The sequence below is a fragment of the Gambusia affinis genome, linkage group LG05 (assembly GCF_019740435.1).
Source record: "Gambusia affinis linkage group LG05, SWU_Gaff_1.0, whole genome shotgun sequence".
NCBI classification, from domain to species: Eukaryota; Metazoa; Chordata; class Actinopteri; order Cyprinodontiformes; family Poeciliidae; genus Gambusia; species Gambusia affinis.
The window spans coordinates 25,058,116-25,073,311 of record NC_057872.1 but is presented as its reverse complement, the minus strand read 5'-3'; the positions used below and the strand labels follow the sequence as shown (position 1 = coordinate 25,073,311).

Here is a 15,196-nt window from a genome sequence, read left to right as displayed (position 1 = left end):
AGTCTTCACTGGAGCTGCTGTAATACGGACTGCTACAGGAGATGCCCACTGTCCACAGCCATCAGCATCTACATCTCACTGGAGAACATTAAGTTACATTTCATGTCCTACGATTAATAAAGTATTTTTGTCTTTGATATGTAAAAATGATTTGATTCAATAAAATCTACACTGAATATGCAGGGTTTTGTTGCAGGTACATAAAATAACATTTTATATTTTGCCAAATTAATAGTGAAAGTTAATTTCTGTGGCATATACTGTGTGGGAAGGATATAACTTTTTATTTTGCTCTTTGAAAATTATTTTAGGATCGAGTTATATATGTAGTTTCCCATAATTCATCACAAATGGCTATGATCTGTGACGTTGTTTGGCATCCCCGTGTTGGGAGGAGATAGGAAGAAAGTGCTTGCCATCTGAGCTTGGGGACAGGGCTCACGTTTTGAAAGGTAAATATGTATGTTGTTGTCATTTCCTTGTACCAGCTAAACTTTGCCATTGGTATGTCGTCTTGTCGTTTTAACATCATTTGACCATTTATCTGCACAGCACGGTCGGTACGAGATGTCAACTGTCGACATTAGCGATGCTAGCTAATACTTTAGCTTAGCCGTGAGCTAAAGAGTTGCTGCCTAGCACATCTATGTCTGATGTGAAATATGTAGTTGACACAGCTTGCGTAATGCTAACATACTAGCATCTATTAATTGAATTTTAACTCCCGAGTTATCGAGAAAATTAGAATCTTGTTTGTTTATAATGGAGTAATTAAACGTGGAAAACGCACAAATGCGCTAAATTGGGTGATAAAACAGAGAAACGTTGTAAATAAATTGAGATATCAGGTTTGTCTCAGCTACTTATTGAGTTTGCTAACTAACGGTGTTTGGCTAATAACCTTAGTTCTGACATTTGGAGAAATTAAGGAAATTGCATTGTCAAACTTCTGAACAGTTGTGGCTGCTGATGAGATTTCCAAATGTTTATGTTTAGCTAACATTTTAGTCGTTTGCTTGCGAAAATAGTTGATTCTGCTTGTCATGAGAAATAGACATCGACACGAAGGTTCAAAGTAATCGCATTTTGGGGATTGTAATTGTAAAGGTTTACTACACTGTTAATCATTTTTAGTTGTGTCCAGACCTTGTTTGAATTGTTACCCCAACTGGCTCTAGAAAGTTCTAGACTTTGATTTGACTGTCTACGTTTCTGTAAAATCAACTACACTCACTCTTTAGATGGTGTGGGGAAAAATGCATTTACCTCCTTACAGATTTCCCCTGTTTGTCCAACGTTTAATTTCTTAAAAGAAATTGTATTATTACACAACAATATCAAGAGAGTGCACAGATCTTCGGGTATTACAGCTAGAAACTACAAATCAGCTCCAAATTTAGATGTTGTGATGGACTCAGTCCTGAACTTTCATTGACCCATATACAAAGTCAACCTCAGCTGGAGAAAACTTCTAGGATTAAAAGAATAATGTCTCAATAAGATCTTGAGAAATTTATGTATGTTTGTCTTTAATAAATTGCTTACAGCTACAGTGTCTTCACACATCAAAAATCAGACAAGCTGCAGCTGATCCACAGAACTGCTCACACTCTCACTAAAACTAGGAAAATGGAGAACATCAAGAAGTTTTAAAGTTATTACACTGAATGAAACAGAACCAAACACGGAAAAGCAGCATTCAGTTTTTATGCTCCACTAATTTGGAACAAACTTCCAGAAATCTGCATAAAAAAAAAATGTCAGAACTCTGAGTTCCTTTAATCAAGGCTAAAAATTCAGTTGCTTAGAGTTGCATTTGGCTGCTTAGTTTATACTACTAACTGAAGTGTCATTTATTATAATCTGCGGCTAACAGGTTGGGCTGCAACATTTCATGAAATAATGAATTTTACTTTTCAGCAGAATTCTAGATAGAAAATCTCTATTTTATTTTATTTTATTTATTTTTTTTGTGATGCTGTCTAACAACAATCTGAGGCACAGCAGTAAGTTAACTTCTGGATGCTCAAAAAATAATAAATATAAATAATAATGATAGTAAAAATAATATTTTGGAGAAGCCTGGCAAGAATCTTGATGAAATTGATCTAAGCTGCTGTGGCTTGATATTATTCCGACTAAACATGTTTTAAAAATTGTCTGATGTGGCCTACTTAAGCACTTCGGTAGGGAAGAGTGTGCCAAAATTTACTATTTCTAATACTATTTCTAATCTATTGCCAGTTATTGCAAACACTTAATAACAGATATGGGGGAATTTATAATTTTCCTTTCTACATCATTTGATTTGGATAGCATTTTTGCCCATAATAAATTATCATCATTTGGAGTCTGTTTTTTTTAAATTATTATTATTATTATTATCTTTGTCTGATTTTGACATTTGCTATATGATCCAAAACATTTGAGTGCGACTAAAAACTAAAGCAGAAAAATAAAAGGACACAAACTTTTCACACCCCAGTGTTTCCACCAGCGAGTTTCTGCCTCTTGCTTGAATTGCTTGAATTTTATCGGCTCCTCTGTCTCCTCCAAAACAACTTTTATGTTTATTGTTTCAGGTTGCAAGTATTTCCAATGGTAAAGATGAAAAGGTATTTTTGTTTCAAGGCCAAATGTTCTCTGTCACTGTTTTTAGTAGTGAAAATGTCATATTTAGCTGTAACAAATGTGATATTTTGCCCATTTAGAAGGGCTATTACAAGTGCTATGTGTTTTGGCTGGGTTTTAATGATTCCAGTGTCATTTCAAGTTCTTTTAATGCTCATTTGGATTTTTTTTTTTTTTTTTTGATAAAACAAAATTTTTTCATATCAATTTTGAATACGGTATGTTGATTTTCTTTCTTTTTTTCTTCATTTTTTTTGCTAGTTTTTGATCAAATTCCTCCTTCAATATGATTTAATTGTATTTTGTACAAATGGTGCAAAATATTTTAACAATATTTCAGAACAGGACTACAGGTAGGACACAGCATCCTTAAAGTTGCCTTAGTGCATTCTCTTTCTTAGGACACATATTGTGACCATTCAGTAAGATGACAACAGTGCTTTCTGTGAACTTGGATGTGAAAAATGCTTCATCTGTTCAGGTTGAGACTTTACCTTGCCAGGTTGACTTGGCAAGAATTTTATCTGCAAATCTGAATGTGATGAACAGATTTTGTATCAAAGGATGTTCTCACTACCAGAATTGTCTTCCTGAAACATGAGGACCACTGTAATTATTATTTTCTTTTAATGAGATGAACTACATTTTATTAGACATGTTTCAGATATTGTATGTTTTAAAAAAAGATTCCATCTGAAAGAACTTTTAAAGAACATCTTAAAAATGCTGAACATCTTAAAAATGGTTGAGGTTAAGATGGGTAAAAAAATACAAAACTTAATCAAAAGCCAAAAATATTGTGTAATTTCTGCTCCTCAATTTAACTTGAGACCTATCAATTGTTGGGCTGCAAAATCATAAAAACATTTAAATCTCTAATAATTTTTTAAATATATTGCCATGAAATGGTTGGCAGCATTAAATAAATGATTAAACAATATTCCTGGACACAATAAACATTATATTTGTAATTTTTTTTAAAAGGTTCTTTAAAATGGAATGGGTTTGTACACAGGCAATTTTTAAAAGAAACCAAATCATTTGTGAACTAACTAAGCATATGTTTATGTATCAACTTTCTTGATGTATGCTCTACAGGTGACATCATCAATCAACAGATTATTTGGCTGATTTTAAATAGTTGTACTCATCTTCATGCAAATCAAACACTGTTATCAAACATGAACAGTCTGACTATGTTGTCATATGTGTTCTTGGTATTACATTTTCATTGAAAATTTCTAAAATACCACAGATAGAGCATTTTCTAGATATTGGCACACAAGTAACATACTCTGTCAATGCCAATTGCAGACTTGATAATAGTTACACACTTGGTTTTATTTAATGAAATGTCACTCTGATTAAATCCAATAGTTTTTTAAAATTATGTTAAGTTCTCGCCTTTCCTTAAAGTAACTTATCATCCAATCAAGACCAAGGCCAAATGTAATTATCTCTCATTTTTCAGGTAACACATTCAACTAGTGTACGGTCCTTCTTGCAAAGGAAGGCAAGGCGACAGGGACCATGAGTGAGAATGGCCCTCGAACAGAGGCGCCAATGTACTTCGAGGTGGAGGTGGACCAGCTGGAGCGGGAAGACGAAGAAGAGGACGACAAGATCCACTATGACAAAGACGACGACCTGATCGCTGAGCCGTCGTCCTCGTCTGGCCGCGTCTATGACCGCACCACGGTGCTCATCGAGCGAGACCCCATCCGCCTCGACGAGGAAGGCGAAGAGGAGGGCCATTGTGGAGGCGATGAAGATGGAGTCACCTTTTTAACTGAAGGGGAGGGCGATGCGGATGAGGAGGAAGGATCTCTGACCTTCATGGCCGACCCCGACGGGATGTCTCAGGGTTATGTGCACCACACAATTTCTCCTGATCAGATCCAATTCACCATAAACCCAGGGTCCACGCCGATGCCTCGCAACATAGAGGGCGCTACACTCACCTTGCACTCTGAGTGCCCAGAGACCAAGCAGAGAGAGGTAAGATGATACACATGTATGTTGTATAATGTAAAAGACGTATCGCTGTTGTTTCCAGACAAACCTGTGTGTGAAATGTTTGCTAGGGTAGGGCCTCTCATCAATTATTGTTAAAGTAGGACATGGCTTTAGTTGTTTTTTGCTGAAGTATTGTTTTTTTCTTTGTATGTATGAGATCTGCCAGCACTTGCGGCTAATTGGTCAACTAGAAAGCCTTAAAGATTTTTCTGACAGGTTTAATTCAATTCCAAACAAAAAAAAAGCATGTTGTGAACTGGGAGTGTTTCCCACTTAATTTTATTATACGTATGACATAGCAGATGGGATGAGTACATACGAGGCTGTTTTTGTTTACCTGGAGTTTGTAATGCAATTTCTTGAAGAAGGGTTTGAAGCAAATAGGAAGACAAAAACTAACCTAGTTGCTCAATTACTCTGTAAATTTCCCCATGGTTTTGGCACGCATCTCAAAAGAAATGACTCAGAGACATAAAAATGTTATATAAGCCTAATTAACAAACTACAAGCTGCAATACTTGTAGTGGGAATACTCTAACAATAGCTTAAGCAGGTGCACTGTCCTCATCCTCTCAGGTATTTATTAAATCCAGATACAACATTTTAGGTCTGGATTTGGTTGAAAACAGAATTAAGGAGATCTTACTTGTAGTCTCACCTTTTAATCATCCAAGCAATTAGAATATGAAATCTCAGTTATTTGCAGTCTTATTGTGACCAATTTTTTTCAGCCATCGCTTAAATTAGTAATTATTGCACCTATATTTTATGTACTGTTAAGTTAAGAAGCTTGTTAGAGAATATTTGTGAACAAACAGCGTGGGGAAAACCAAGGAACACAACAGACAGATCGGGGAGTTTGAAGTAAGGTTAGATTATAAGATGATGTCCTGAGTTTTGGACTACCGGTACTCAGAAACCTTTTCAGTGAATCATGTGAAGATAAAGAGTGTAGCTCAGAGAGCCAAACTGTAGAAAAAAAACTACATTTGAGGTAAAATAAAAAAAACTTTGTAAATATGTTTTACCAATATTTACAGATTTACCCATACCCAGATTTACAGAGTAAAAGAACCAGAAAGCCATCAGCAGGCTTAGTTTTAACTAAGCCACTTCAGATTCTCTTAAATAGAAATCACCTTTATTGCTGTCCATTTATTAATTGCTTAATAAATAATCTGTGTTGATTAAGTTGACCAGAAACGCAGAGCTTATCACATGTTGATGCTACATGTATATATATTTTTTTAGCTGCAGATGCAGATCTTTTGCTACAATGACCAAAAAATGCTGTTATTGCATTTAGGCAACAAAATGTTTATTTTCTTATTTAAAAAACAAATTGTTTTTGTATTTTTAATGTACTTCTAATATTGTATAAAAAGGCTTAAACGTTTCCATGAAAAATCTGGGCAATATGCCAGTTTTTCTTTTTTTGTTGTTTTTCTAAGTAATCATCTGAATAATAAACAGAATAATCAATTAGTAAAATAATCTTTAGTTGAAGCCTTAATATAGTGGAGTCTGTGTTGTGTGGTTTTGTGCACCTTAGGGTTGATTGAAACAATATTATAAATCTGTTTGTCTGCCCGATTATTTAACTTTATAACCTCAGAACTAACAAAGGGTGTACTTTCTTTTCACTATAACTAGACAACTTGCCTTGAGTTTCTCATTTGACACATTACACATTTAGTAACCTCTCTTGTCCTGCTTTTGTGGTAATTGTTCTGTAGTTGCATTTTATTTCTTTAAATAAGATTTGGAACAAAAATGAAACGAGATGATGTCAGTTTTCTGTCAGGGAGGCCATCTGTAATGAAATGCTCTTCTCCTGGCTTTGTGTTCACAACACGGTAGTTTTGTTTTTCTGAACGGTGAATGGAGTGCTATTATTCACGCGGCCCTGGGGTAGTTGTATGTGACTGCCGCGCTGCACTGGACATTGGTGCTGAAACAATACTGAATGGATGCGTGGCATAGGAGGTTAGTCATCTTTGCTGTCCTTTCCGCTCAACCACTTTGAACACTGACATGTGGCTGAATCATTCAGCTCAAGTCCCCTCCGAAAGGTCGCACTGTCACAGATTGTCACTTCCTGTATAATGGTCTGGTATTTTTGAGCTGAGTCAACAAACAGTTTTTATTTTTCTCTTTCCTTCTTTCTTTTGTTCATCGAAGTTTAAAAATGAGTTACAGACTCTTTCTTGGGTAATTATTTCAGTAGACTTGAATATTGTGCCCTTTTTTTCCCTTTTTTTGCTTCAGGTAAAACGCTATCAGTGCACATTTGAAGGGTGCACTCGGACCTACAGCACAGCAGGAAACCTGCGGACACACCAGAAAACACACCGGGGCGAGTACACGTTTGTGTGCAATCAGCAGGGCTGCGGAAAGGCCTTTCTCACGTCTTACAGTCTCAAAATCCACGTCAGAGTTCACACGAAAGAGAAACCTTTCGAGTGTGATGTGCAGGGCTGTGAAAAGGCCTTCAACACCTTGTACAGGTGAGCTTCCACCCTTCTTTATGGTGCCAAGTTTAGTTCTTCTTCCTGCTGCTGTTTGTTCAGGGCTTTTTTGTTTGCAACTCATTACATTAAAGGCCAAACCAATTATGGTGCAATAATAACTGCACTATGTTTTTGTATACCGGTATATCCCTAATTGGGAGTTGCATAAAATTTTTATTTCCTTTTGAATAAATATAAAGGTTTGAGAAATATGATATGATATCCAACATTTAATATATGTATCATAGGTTAAATGTATTTGCAGTGTCTTGGAAAAATAGTCACAACCCTTGAACTTTACCACATTTTACTTATGTAACAATAAGAAACTTTAATAACTTTTCTTGAATAAATGCACAAAGTGGCTGATAATTGTGAAGTGGAACATTATACTTGTTTATTTTTTTTTTTTGCAAGTAAAAATCTGAAAAGAACATATTTATACCCTCCCCCTTACTCTGATATGCAGCCTTACTTACTGCCTTCAGAAGTTGTCTATTTAATAAACAGTCCACCAGTGTGTCTTAATTCATTACAAATTAATTAAATAAATTTGTAAGCCATAACCACCAAAGTTATTGGAAAAATAGGCTTGAAGTATTTCACTATATGTAATGACTATATAAGATGTGAGTTTCTGAAATGATTGGGGAAAAAAATAAAGACCTATTTTTCACAGTATTCCAATAGTTGGAGGTGTCCATCTCAGCCCACATCACAGCCACCTGGCATCTCCAGTTGCTCTAGCATAAATGCCTTGTTTTGATGGCAATGTGACATCAGGATCTCTTATGTGTCAGAGGCTGTTACCCCAGGGACCCATTGCATGCAACACTCGGATGGATTCTCTCCTTAACAACATTCATTTCCTCTGTCTTCTCCTATTGCCACCCAGATGCTGTATCACTGCAGTCAGCGGGTCTGGGCTTTGCTCTATTGCTTTTCTTGTTTGTCAAATTTGAACTATTGTAACATTTTTTAAATATGTGAAAATAACAGTTTTTGGGTAAAAAACAAATACTGGATGATTTTGCCTCGTTTATTTTTTCTAGGTTTGCCATTAAAGAGGTAATAAGTCAAACTTGATTGTTTTCGCAGGCTAAAAGCTCACCAGAGACTTCACACAGGCAAGACATTCAACTGCGAATCGGAGGGATGCACAAAGTACTTTACCACACTCAGTGACCTGAGGAAGCACATTCGCACTCACACTGGGGAGAAGCCATTTCGGTGAGAATTTCCATTAAAACCACAGTTTTATTTCTTTTCTGTCTACAACTTTGGGAACTGAAGCTTTAATAGACACCCACAGGCAGTCCAGATAGGATGCATCACTGTTCGTTGGTGTTCACAAGCTGTTTTTAATGAAGGTTTTTGATGTTTACACATGGGCAACATGGGCTTAGGTCTATTCTGTATGAATAATCAATAGTTTATTTTAAGGTGCTGAGTAATTTTCTGTTATTCCTTACAGGTGTGATCATGATGGATGTGGGAAAGCCTTTGCTGCAAGTCATCATCTCAAAACACATGTACGAACACACACAGGTACGTATTTTTTCAAAATCCTGGACGTCTCAGGAAGCTCCAGTTACTCCATCAAGTGGAAACTGAAAGAGTAAACTATGATTGTAAATGTAACAAGACAGGGCAGTCCAGTGGTGGAATATATAAACCTGAACACATCATCCCCACAATGAAACATGGTGGTACCAACATTATATTTTGGAAATTGTTTTAAATAGTAGAGACAGCGAAGTTGTTCAAGATAACAGGAAGATGACTGGAACTAAATAAAGGACAATCCTGGAAAGGAAACTGTTAGAAGTTTCACCTAAAACCTTAAAAAGTCAGTCAAATCTGCAATGGAATAAATTAAAAAATGTTTAAAGCATAGGGATTATTTTTGGAAGGCACTGTGTGTTCTTTACAACCTCCTGAGCACATATTTAGACCCTTTATCTTGTTCAAATGTTTTTCTTCTTAGGCGAGAAGCCTTTCAACTGTCCCAGTGACGGCTGTGAAAAGACGTTTAGCACTCAGTACAGTCTGAAGAGTCACATCCGGGGCCACGGCAAAGGACAGCCGTTCACTGTCACCCTCACACACCCACACTCTGAAGTGAGTCATTCCACAGCAACACCTTGGAATATGAAACACTTGTTTGCAGTGTTAATTTTTTTTTCCACATATAAAGAATTTCACAAGCGAAGCTTTATTACTTAATGGGATGTATTTTAGGGGCTAAATAAAACTGAAGCATTAATTTTTTCATTATATCACTTTTAATTTGATTTATTATTTCCAGCTGGTGTACCACACTTATAATAAAGTTACTTACACAATGCAGTCCCCTCAAAGTCCTCAGTCACCCAGCGCTAATTCAGATTCATATTTTTATCTTAACATTTCTCACTTAGACAGTATTTTGTCATGGTCACTAAAAAAGAATTAGAAACTGTAAGCCCTTCTGCTGGTTCCAGAAAGGGGAAAGAAATGTTTGTTCATATGACTGATAGCAAGGGGAAAATAATCTTGTTGAGGCGGTGGCTGATTTTGAAAAAAGAAAAGAAGTGAACAAGAAGACCCAGATTTATGAATAATGGATTGTAAAGTCCCACTGTTATTGCAACACCATTCTAATTGAGTTTTTGTCTCTCAAAAACGTTTTCTAATGTAAAATGTAAATTTTGGCATTATCATGAAATAGAGTATGTGGTTTAAAACAGATTTTGTTTTTTCATTAACCCATTATTCCTTAATTACAGGATGCAAATCACTCACTGTGCCTCAGTGACTTGAGTCTCATCTCTACTGACTCAGAGCTACGAGAGAACATCAATAATGTAAGTGGAACTGTTGTCTCTTCTTTGTTGAATGGAGCTTGGATTAATGTGGAGGATCCGTCAAGATAATCACATATTAGTGGCTGTGTTACAGAGCCAGGTAATCGGATACCTTAGATTTTCTCCTATTAATTACTGAGTTATTTATTGATTGATATTATATGTACATGCAAGCACATCTCAAACTAGAATTGTTTTATTTCAGTATTTGAATTCTAAATCTTTATAGTTTTTATTAGATATATTTAGCTTACAGGTAAATAAATAAAAAAATTCAGTTTAAATAGCTTGAATATTGCTTATAATATTCAATTCAATAAAAAGAAAATTGCTACAGAAGCTGGCTCTTCACAGAGCTACGTTTGTTTGCTCTTGAACCACAGACAACATCAGCATCTGATGATGACAAATTATTGATGCCGAGTGGTCCATCTGTTCAGATGAAAGTAAATTTAGTTTAATTTAGATATCAAAGTCTGATGTTGAATACTTAAATCATACACTGTACAGAACATAGACATTCCTTTGATGAAAATTAAATTTTTATTTCAATGGAGTTTATTGGTCTTAAAATTTTCAAATTTTCTGAGAAACCAAATATTGGGTTTTCATTAGCTGTAAATGATAAATATTACAATGAGCAAGAATGAAGACTTGTGATAACTGTAAGAGTTTGATTTTTTTTATTTTTTATTTGATTACTAGGAGAAAAAACACTTTTGAATGACCTTCTAATTTGTTGAGATGCTTCTGGATCTGTTTTGCAGGCTCAAAACTTGGACCTCAACAATGTGACTCCTATAAAAATCTTTGAACTCATGTTCCAGAGTCCTGAAAATAGCATCAGCCAAGATGACCCACATCCCACCAGTAAGATCTCAGAATCAAAAATGTGTGTTTAAAGTGTAACAAACATAGATGTCATGGCTGAGTTTTTTTTTTTTTTTTTTCTTCCTTAGAGAATTTAGGTGAAACCTTCTGCATAGAGACCTCTATCCAACCAGGCGTGACTGATGTTTCATCTGTAATCTCGTTCTCTGTCAATCCTACCTCCTCATCATCCTCCTCCAGCAACGCTGCTGTCCTGGAGGCCTCTTCCCAACATATTCAGAACTCCTCCCCTCAGGCACACACTCCTGTTCCTGTGACTGCTAGTGTCAGTTCCACACAGAATCCCCCTTTCATGCAGCTAAGTGGGTCTCAACAGATTTCAAATGTGCCTCCAGCTCCTGTCCAAGCACCAAACCATGTCCCCTCTCAACACTATGTGGCACTGCCACCTACATTCCTCCAGTCGGAAAGTGCTACTCAGACTTCTCCTCTACCGCAGCCCATCTCTGCTCCAGCTCTGACTTCCGAAGCTCCAGTTTCTGCAGCCGCTACAGCTGATGGGCTTTCAGCTGCACCTCAACCTGTGCCTTTGGCCAACAGCGCTGTCACCAACACTGGCCCCGGCCAGGCTACGACTCCTGCCACCATCACCATAGCGTCGACCCCAAATGTGCTCCAGCCCAGCCTCGTCATGTCAGACCAGAACCTCCAGTGGATCCTGAGCAGCGCTGCCAACAGCCAGCAGAACCCTGAGCAAGCAGTGAGTACTGCATACACCCAGGGATACCATAACAAATGTTACTTTTTTTGCTAACTCTTTTCTGAGAGTAATATAGAAGTCATTGAGGATTAGCTTCCACAGAGACATTGCCTGCTCAGCATGTCTAAGTCTTTGGGGATTTTTATTATGACACTCATTTACCTTGGACTAGGGCTGGGTGATATGGGCTAAAAATAAAATCTGTTTTTTCTTTTTATACCAGACCAGATTTTTGATTTTAACTGTTTTTTTTAATCACTTTCTTATGTTTATAGAGAAATTATAAATGACAGAAAATATTTTCTCGTAAATAATATTTTATAATAATATCTCGTAAAGTTGACCTGAAAATAAATAAATAGAAGCTTTTTAAACAAGATTGGAGCCCTGGGTGTGCTGACATCACTCTGAAGATAGAAACACAAATAGTTCATGATGGAAAAAAAAATCGGAATTTTCCAAAACTTAAATCTTGGAAAAAAAAAAAAATTATTTAGCTTTAAAATAAATTTATTCATCAGCCATACTTCCTACAGTTCTTTAGATCAGCATAAAAATTGTTGTCTAAATCAAAGGAGCCAATCCCTGTTTTGATGTTTTACAGTCTCTCCCAGGAGCTCCAAAAGTGGAAAAGGTCTTCTTTACTACAGCCATACCAGTCGGAGGAAATGCTGGTAAGTCTTTTTATGTGTTCTGTATATTTTTGGGCATCTGCTAAAAATAATATTAAATCAAGAAGGCGTTTTGTGATCCAGCAGCGAATGTATCAATCTGATACTAAGTAAAAACAGGGTCAGTATTGCTGTTATTGATCCAAATATTGATACTTACTATTTACATATCAAACTTCTGACCTTCAGGCATTTTCTGTTTTTTCCTTTGGATTATTTTGTTAAAACCTAGAACTGAATTTATATGAAGTTTTCAAGTGTCCACAAAATACTTTAATAACATATGTATATGACAGATATAAAAATGAAACACATTTGTAAGCATTGTTTTCTAAATAAAGTGACAAAATTTTAACCAAAATCTTTTTTATGATCAAGTTAAGAAACTACAATTCAAATCTAAAAATATTTCAAGAGGGAATCTGAAATTTGTGCATCAATCTTATCAAGTTAGGATTGAATCAATACTCATACCAACAGGGTATCAATATTTTGCATTAATCTGCCCACCTCTATCTTTTTTGCTGGATCAATTAAATAGTCAGTCAACGTACTGATTCTGTGGGCCACCAAGAAGATGTCACGATAGTTTTGAATAAAAGAAATGTGGTTTATCTGGACCCATTTTATGTAGTTTTGCTTTGAGTTCTATAAATTGGTGACAATAAGACAGCAAATTGAAAAGGCTACTTTAGAGTTACAAAAATGAATTTTTCCATGATACTCTAAGATACTGCGCTTGTAAATTATTTGTTTATAATAGCAACCTGAGTTGGAGCCGTTTCTTTTTCAGGTAACTCTGTCCAGCAGATTGGCCTCAGCCTGCCTGTCATCATCATCAAACAGGAGGAGTCCTGCCAGTGCCAGTGTGCCTGCAGGGACTCTGTGAAAGACAAGACCGCAAAGAGTACCTCCTCCATTATTTCAGCCCCTTCACAGCAGCAAACTGTAGAGCCCACTCCCCAGCTGTCATCTGAGCCTCCACCACACACAACCACTTCATCTTCGTCTTGTTGCCTCCCCAAGTCTTCCTCCAAGGTGGGTGAGCCAAGACCAGAAGCCCCCTCCTCTTCCTCCTCCTCTACTGCAGCTCAGAGTTTCTCCCCGATAGTGAGCAACACTGCCACCCACCCACCCACATCAGACGGGCTAGCCAATATGGACGTCTCAGACTTCCTGTCCATGCAGAGTCCCGAGACAGCCGCCAACATCGAAGCTCTGCTGCTGGTTGCGGATGACTTCACCATGACCACTGACAGCGGTCCTTAAGAGAATTTCCACCGTGTTTTACTTTTCCATCCACAGCTCCAATAATTCTTCAAACAGATGCCTCCTCCTTCACCCTGTATAGTTTGTGCATGTACAACCCTCTGTCTGTGCAGTGCATTCTGTTCTGTATGGCACTGTGTGGCATATATACAAACCTGTACAAACTAGGAGTATGTTTTCGATTTCTGCAGTAGTTGCAGTTAGTTTGCTCAAAGAGATTTAGTAGCCTTTGGGCAAATCAATTCTGACAAGAAGCAGTTGATCCATTGTGGAAAACATTGCCTGTATATATTAATCCTATTGATATCTACTCATGAACTGATGAAATGTTGTCAAAGCACTGATAATATAAAAAGGTTGTGTAACTGAGCAGAAAGACAAAAAAATATTTCTATATCTTCGTACTGTACTGCAAGCCCCATCAAACGCTTCAAACTGGTATGCAGCTGGCCAGAATGCACTGTATATTGGAGGAATTTGCTCTTACTTTAATCATGTTTGATTTAAAGCATCATTTAGCTCATATGAAGTGATTTCTTTAGTATTCATATTGGAAAATTTATGTAATCAGAAAAATGTGATTACTAATTGAGAAGAACCTATGATTAGTTCTGCCTGTCTTTTAAACGACATTAATTCAATCGGTAAGTTGCCTCTAACTTAAACTAACTTAACTTTTTGTATGTTAATTTATTTAAATGCTTGATTCTTTTATTATACAGGTGAAATTCTACTTTATTAGAGTAGAAAATTAATCTAATTTATTTCAATCAGGTGTGCTTTTAAGTTGAATTTTATTTTATGTTTTCCTTATTTGGTTACTGACATGCTTAACGAATTTTGCTGAAAGCAAGTTTGTGAAAAGATTAACCTCTAGTTTAATGCACAGTAAAGCAAACTGTTGTCAAGGATCTGCAAGATATGACCACACTTAGTTTGCAAATACTGTCACCATCCCATTTTTTAAGGGCTGTGACCCTCTCAGGGATGCATCAAATCATTACTGATCCCTGTTCCCTGAGTTTGTTAGATGCGTTTGTTTTTCTCAGAAGACTCACTCTTGCAGTAGCCCTATGTTTTGCTGCACTCTTCCCTGTTTTTTGCACACTTTCTTGTAAAAAGAATAATTTCACAGCTTGCTAGCTGAGAGGCGACACCACTACAGACTTTTTTGTATACAACTGCTGTAAAGTAGCATTTAAAAGCTGGTGTCTGGAGACTGTAGATAGACTACATTTTAGTGTAAGCATCTTTGAGAACCTTGTAGATTACAGGATTTGTATTTTTGTATAGAATTTTGAGCTCAGAGTTTGAACCTAATCTATCCTGCATCTTTACATTCCCCACCCTTTACCCCAATCACATTTATTTAGTTATGTAATAAGCAGTTTTGAGTTTTTGCTGTGTTTAGTTGAATTGTTCTATAACCAACTGGGCTTCTGTACAGTCACCATTTGTATCAAAAAAATTTAACTTATAGCCTTTTGGTAAGAATATAATTTAATAAGTATTGTTTCACATGGGACACAATGCAATGATGACAGAACCAAGGCATTATTTTCAGCAGGTTTTGATATGGAAGCTCCTTGGCCTAACAAACCGTTATACAAGCCTTTTTGCCTTGATCATCTCCTTCACATGTCAAAATATTGATTTTCATCT

General features: G+C 36.5%; 1 protein-coding gene across 2 annotated transcripts; it reads left to right on the top strand.

Moving 5' to 3' along the window:
• Window positions 1–348: 348 nt before the first annotated feature.
• mtf1 (metal-regulatory transcription factor 1) lies at window positions 349–14,057 on the top strand. Of its 2 annotated transcripts, XM_044118034.1 has the most exons (12): window positions 349–452; window positions 2,583–2,615; window positions 4,103–4,629; window positions 6,916–7,154; window positions 8,256–8,387; window positions 8,632–8,705; window positions 9,145–9,278; window positions 9,926–10,003; window positions 10,771–10,873; window positions 10,963–11,594; window positions 12,199–12,268; window positions 13,059–14,057. In XM_044118034.1, the coding sequence occupies exons 3-12, from the start codon at window positions 4,162–4,164 to the stop codon at window positions 13,532–13,534; spliced, it is 2,406 nt and encodes an 801-aa protein (XP_043973969.1). In that variant the 5' UTR covers window positions 349–452; window positions 2,583–2,615; window positions 4,103–4,161; the 3' UTR covers window positions 13,535–14,057. The 2 variants fall into 2 exon arrangements, with proteins under 2 accessions (XP_043973969.1, XP_043973968.1); XM_044118033.1 differs by lacking the exon at window positions 2,583–2,615 and having other exon boundaries at window positions 364–452.
• The last annotated feature ends 1,139 nt before the right edge of the window (window positions 14,058–15,196 follow it).

What these genes read in the sequence shown, in the direction of transcription:
- mtf1 (XM_044118034.1), top strand. Translation starts at nt 4,162, where the DNA reads ATGAGTGAGAATGGCCCTCGAACAGAGGCGCCAATGTACTTCGAGGTG. An exon ending in ACTGGGGAGAAGCCATTTCG is followed by an intron (nt 8,388 to 8,631) that starts GTGAGAATTTCC and finishes TATTCCTTACAG; the next exon opens with GTGTGATCATGATGGATGTG. An exon ending in TACGAGAGAACATCAATAAT is followed by an intron (nt 10,004 to 10,770) that starts GTAAGTGGAACT and finishes TCTGTTTTGCAG; the next exon opens with GCTCAAAACTTGGACCTCAA.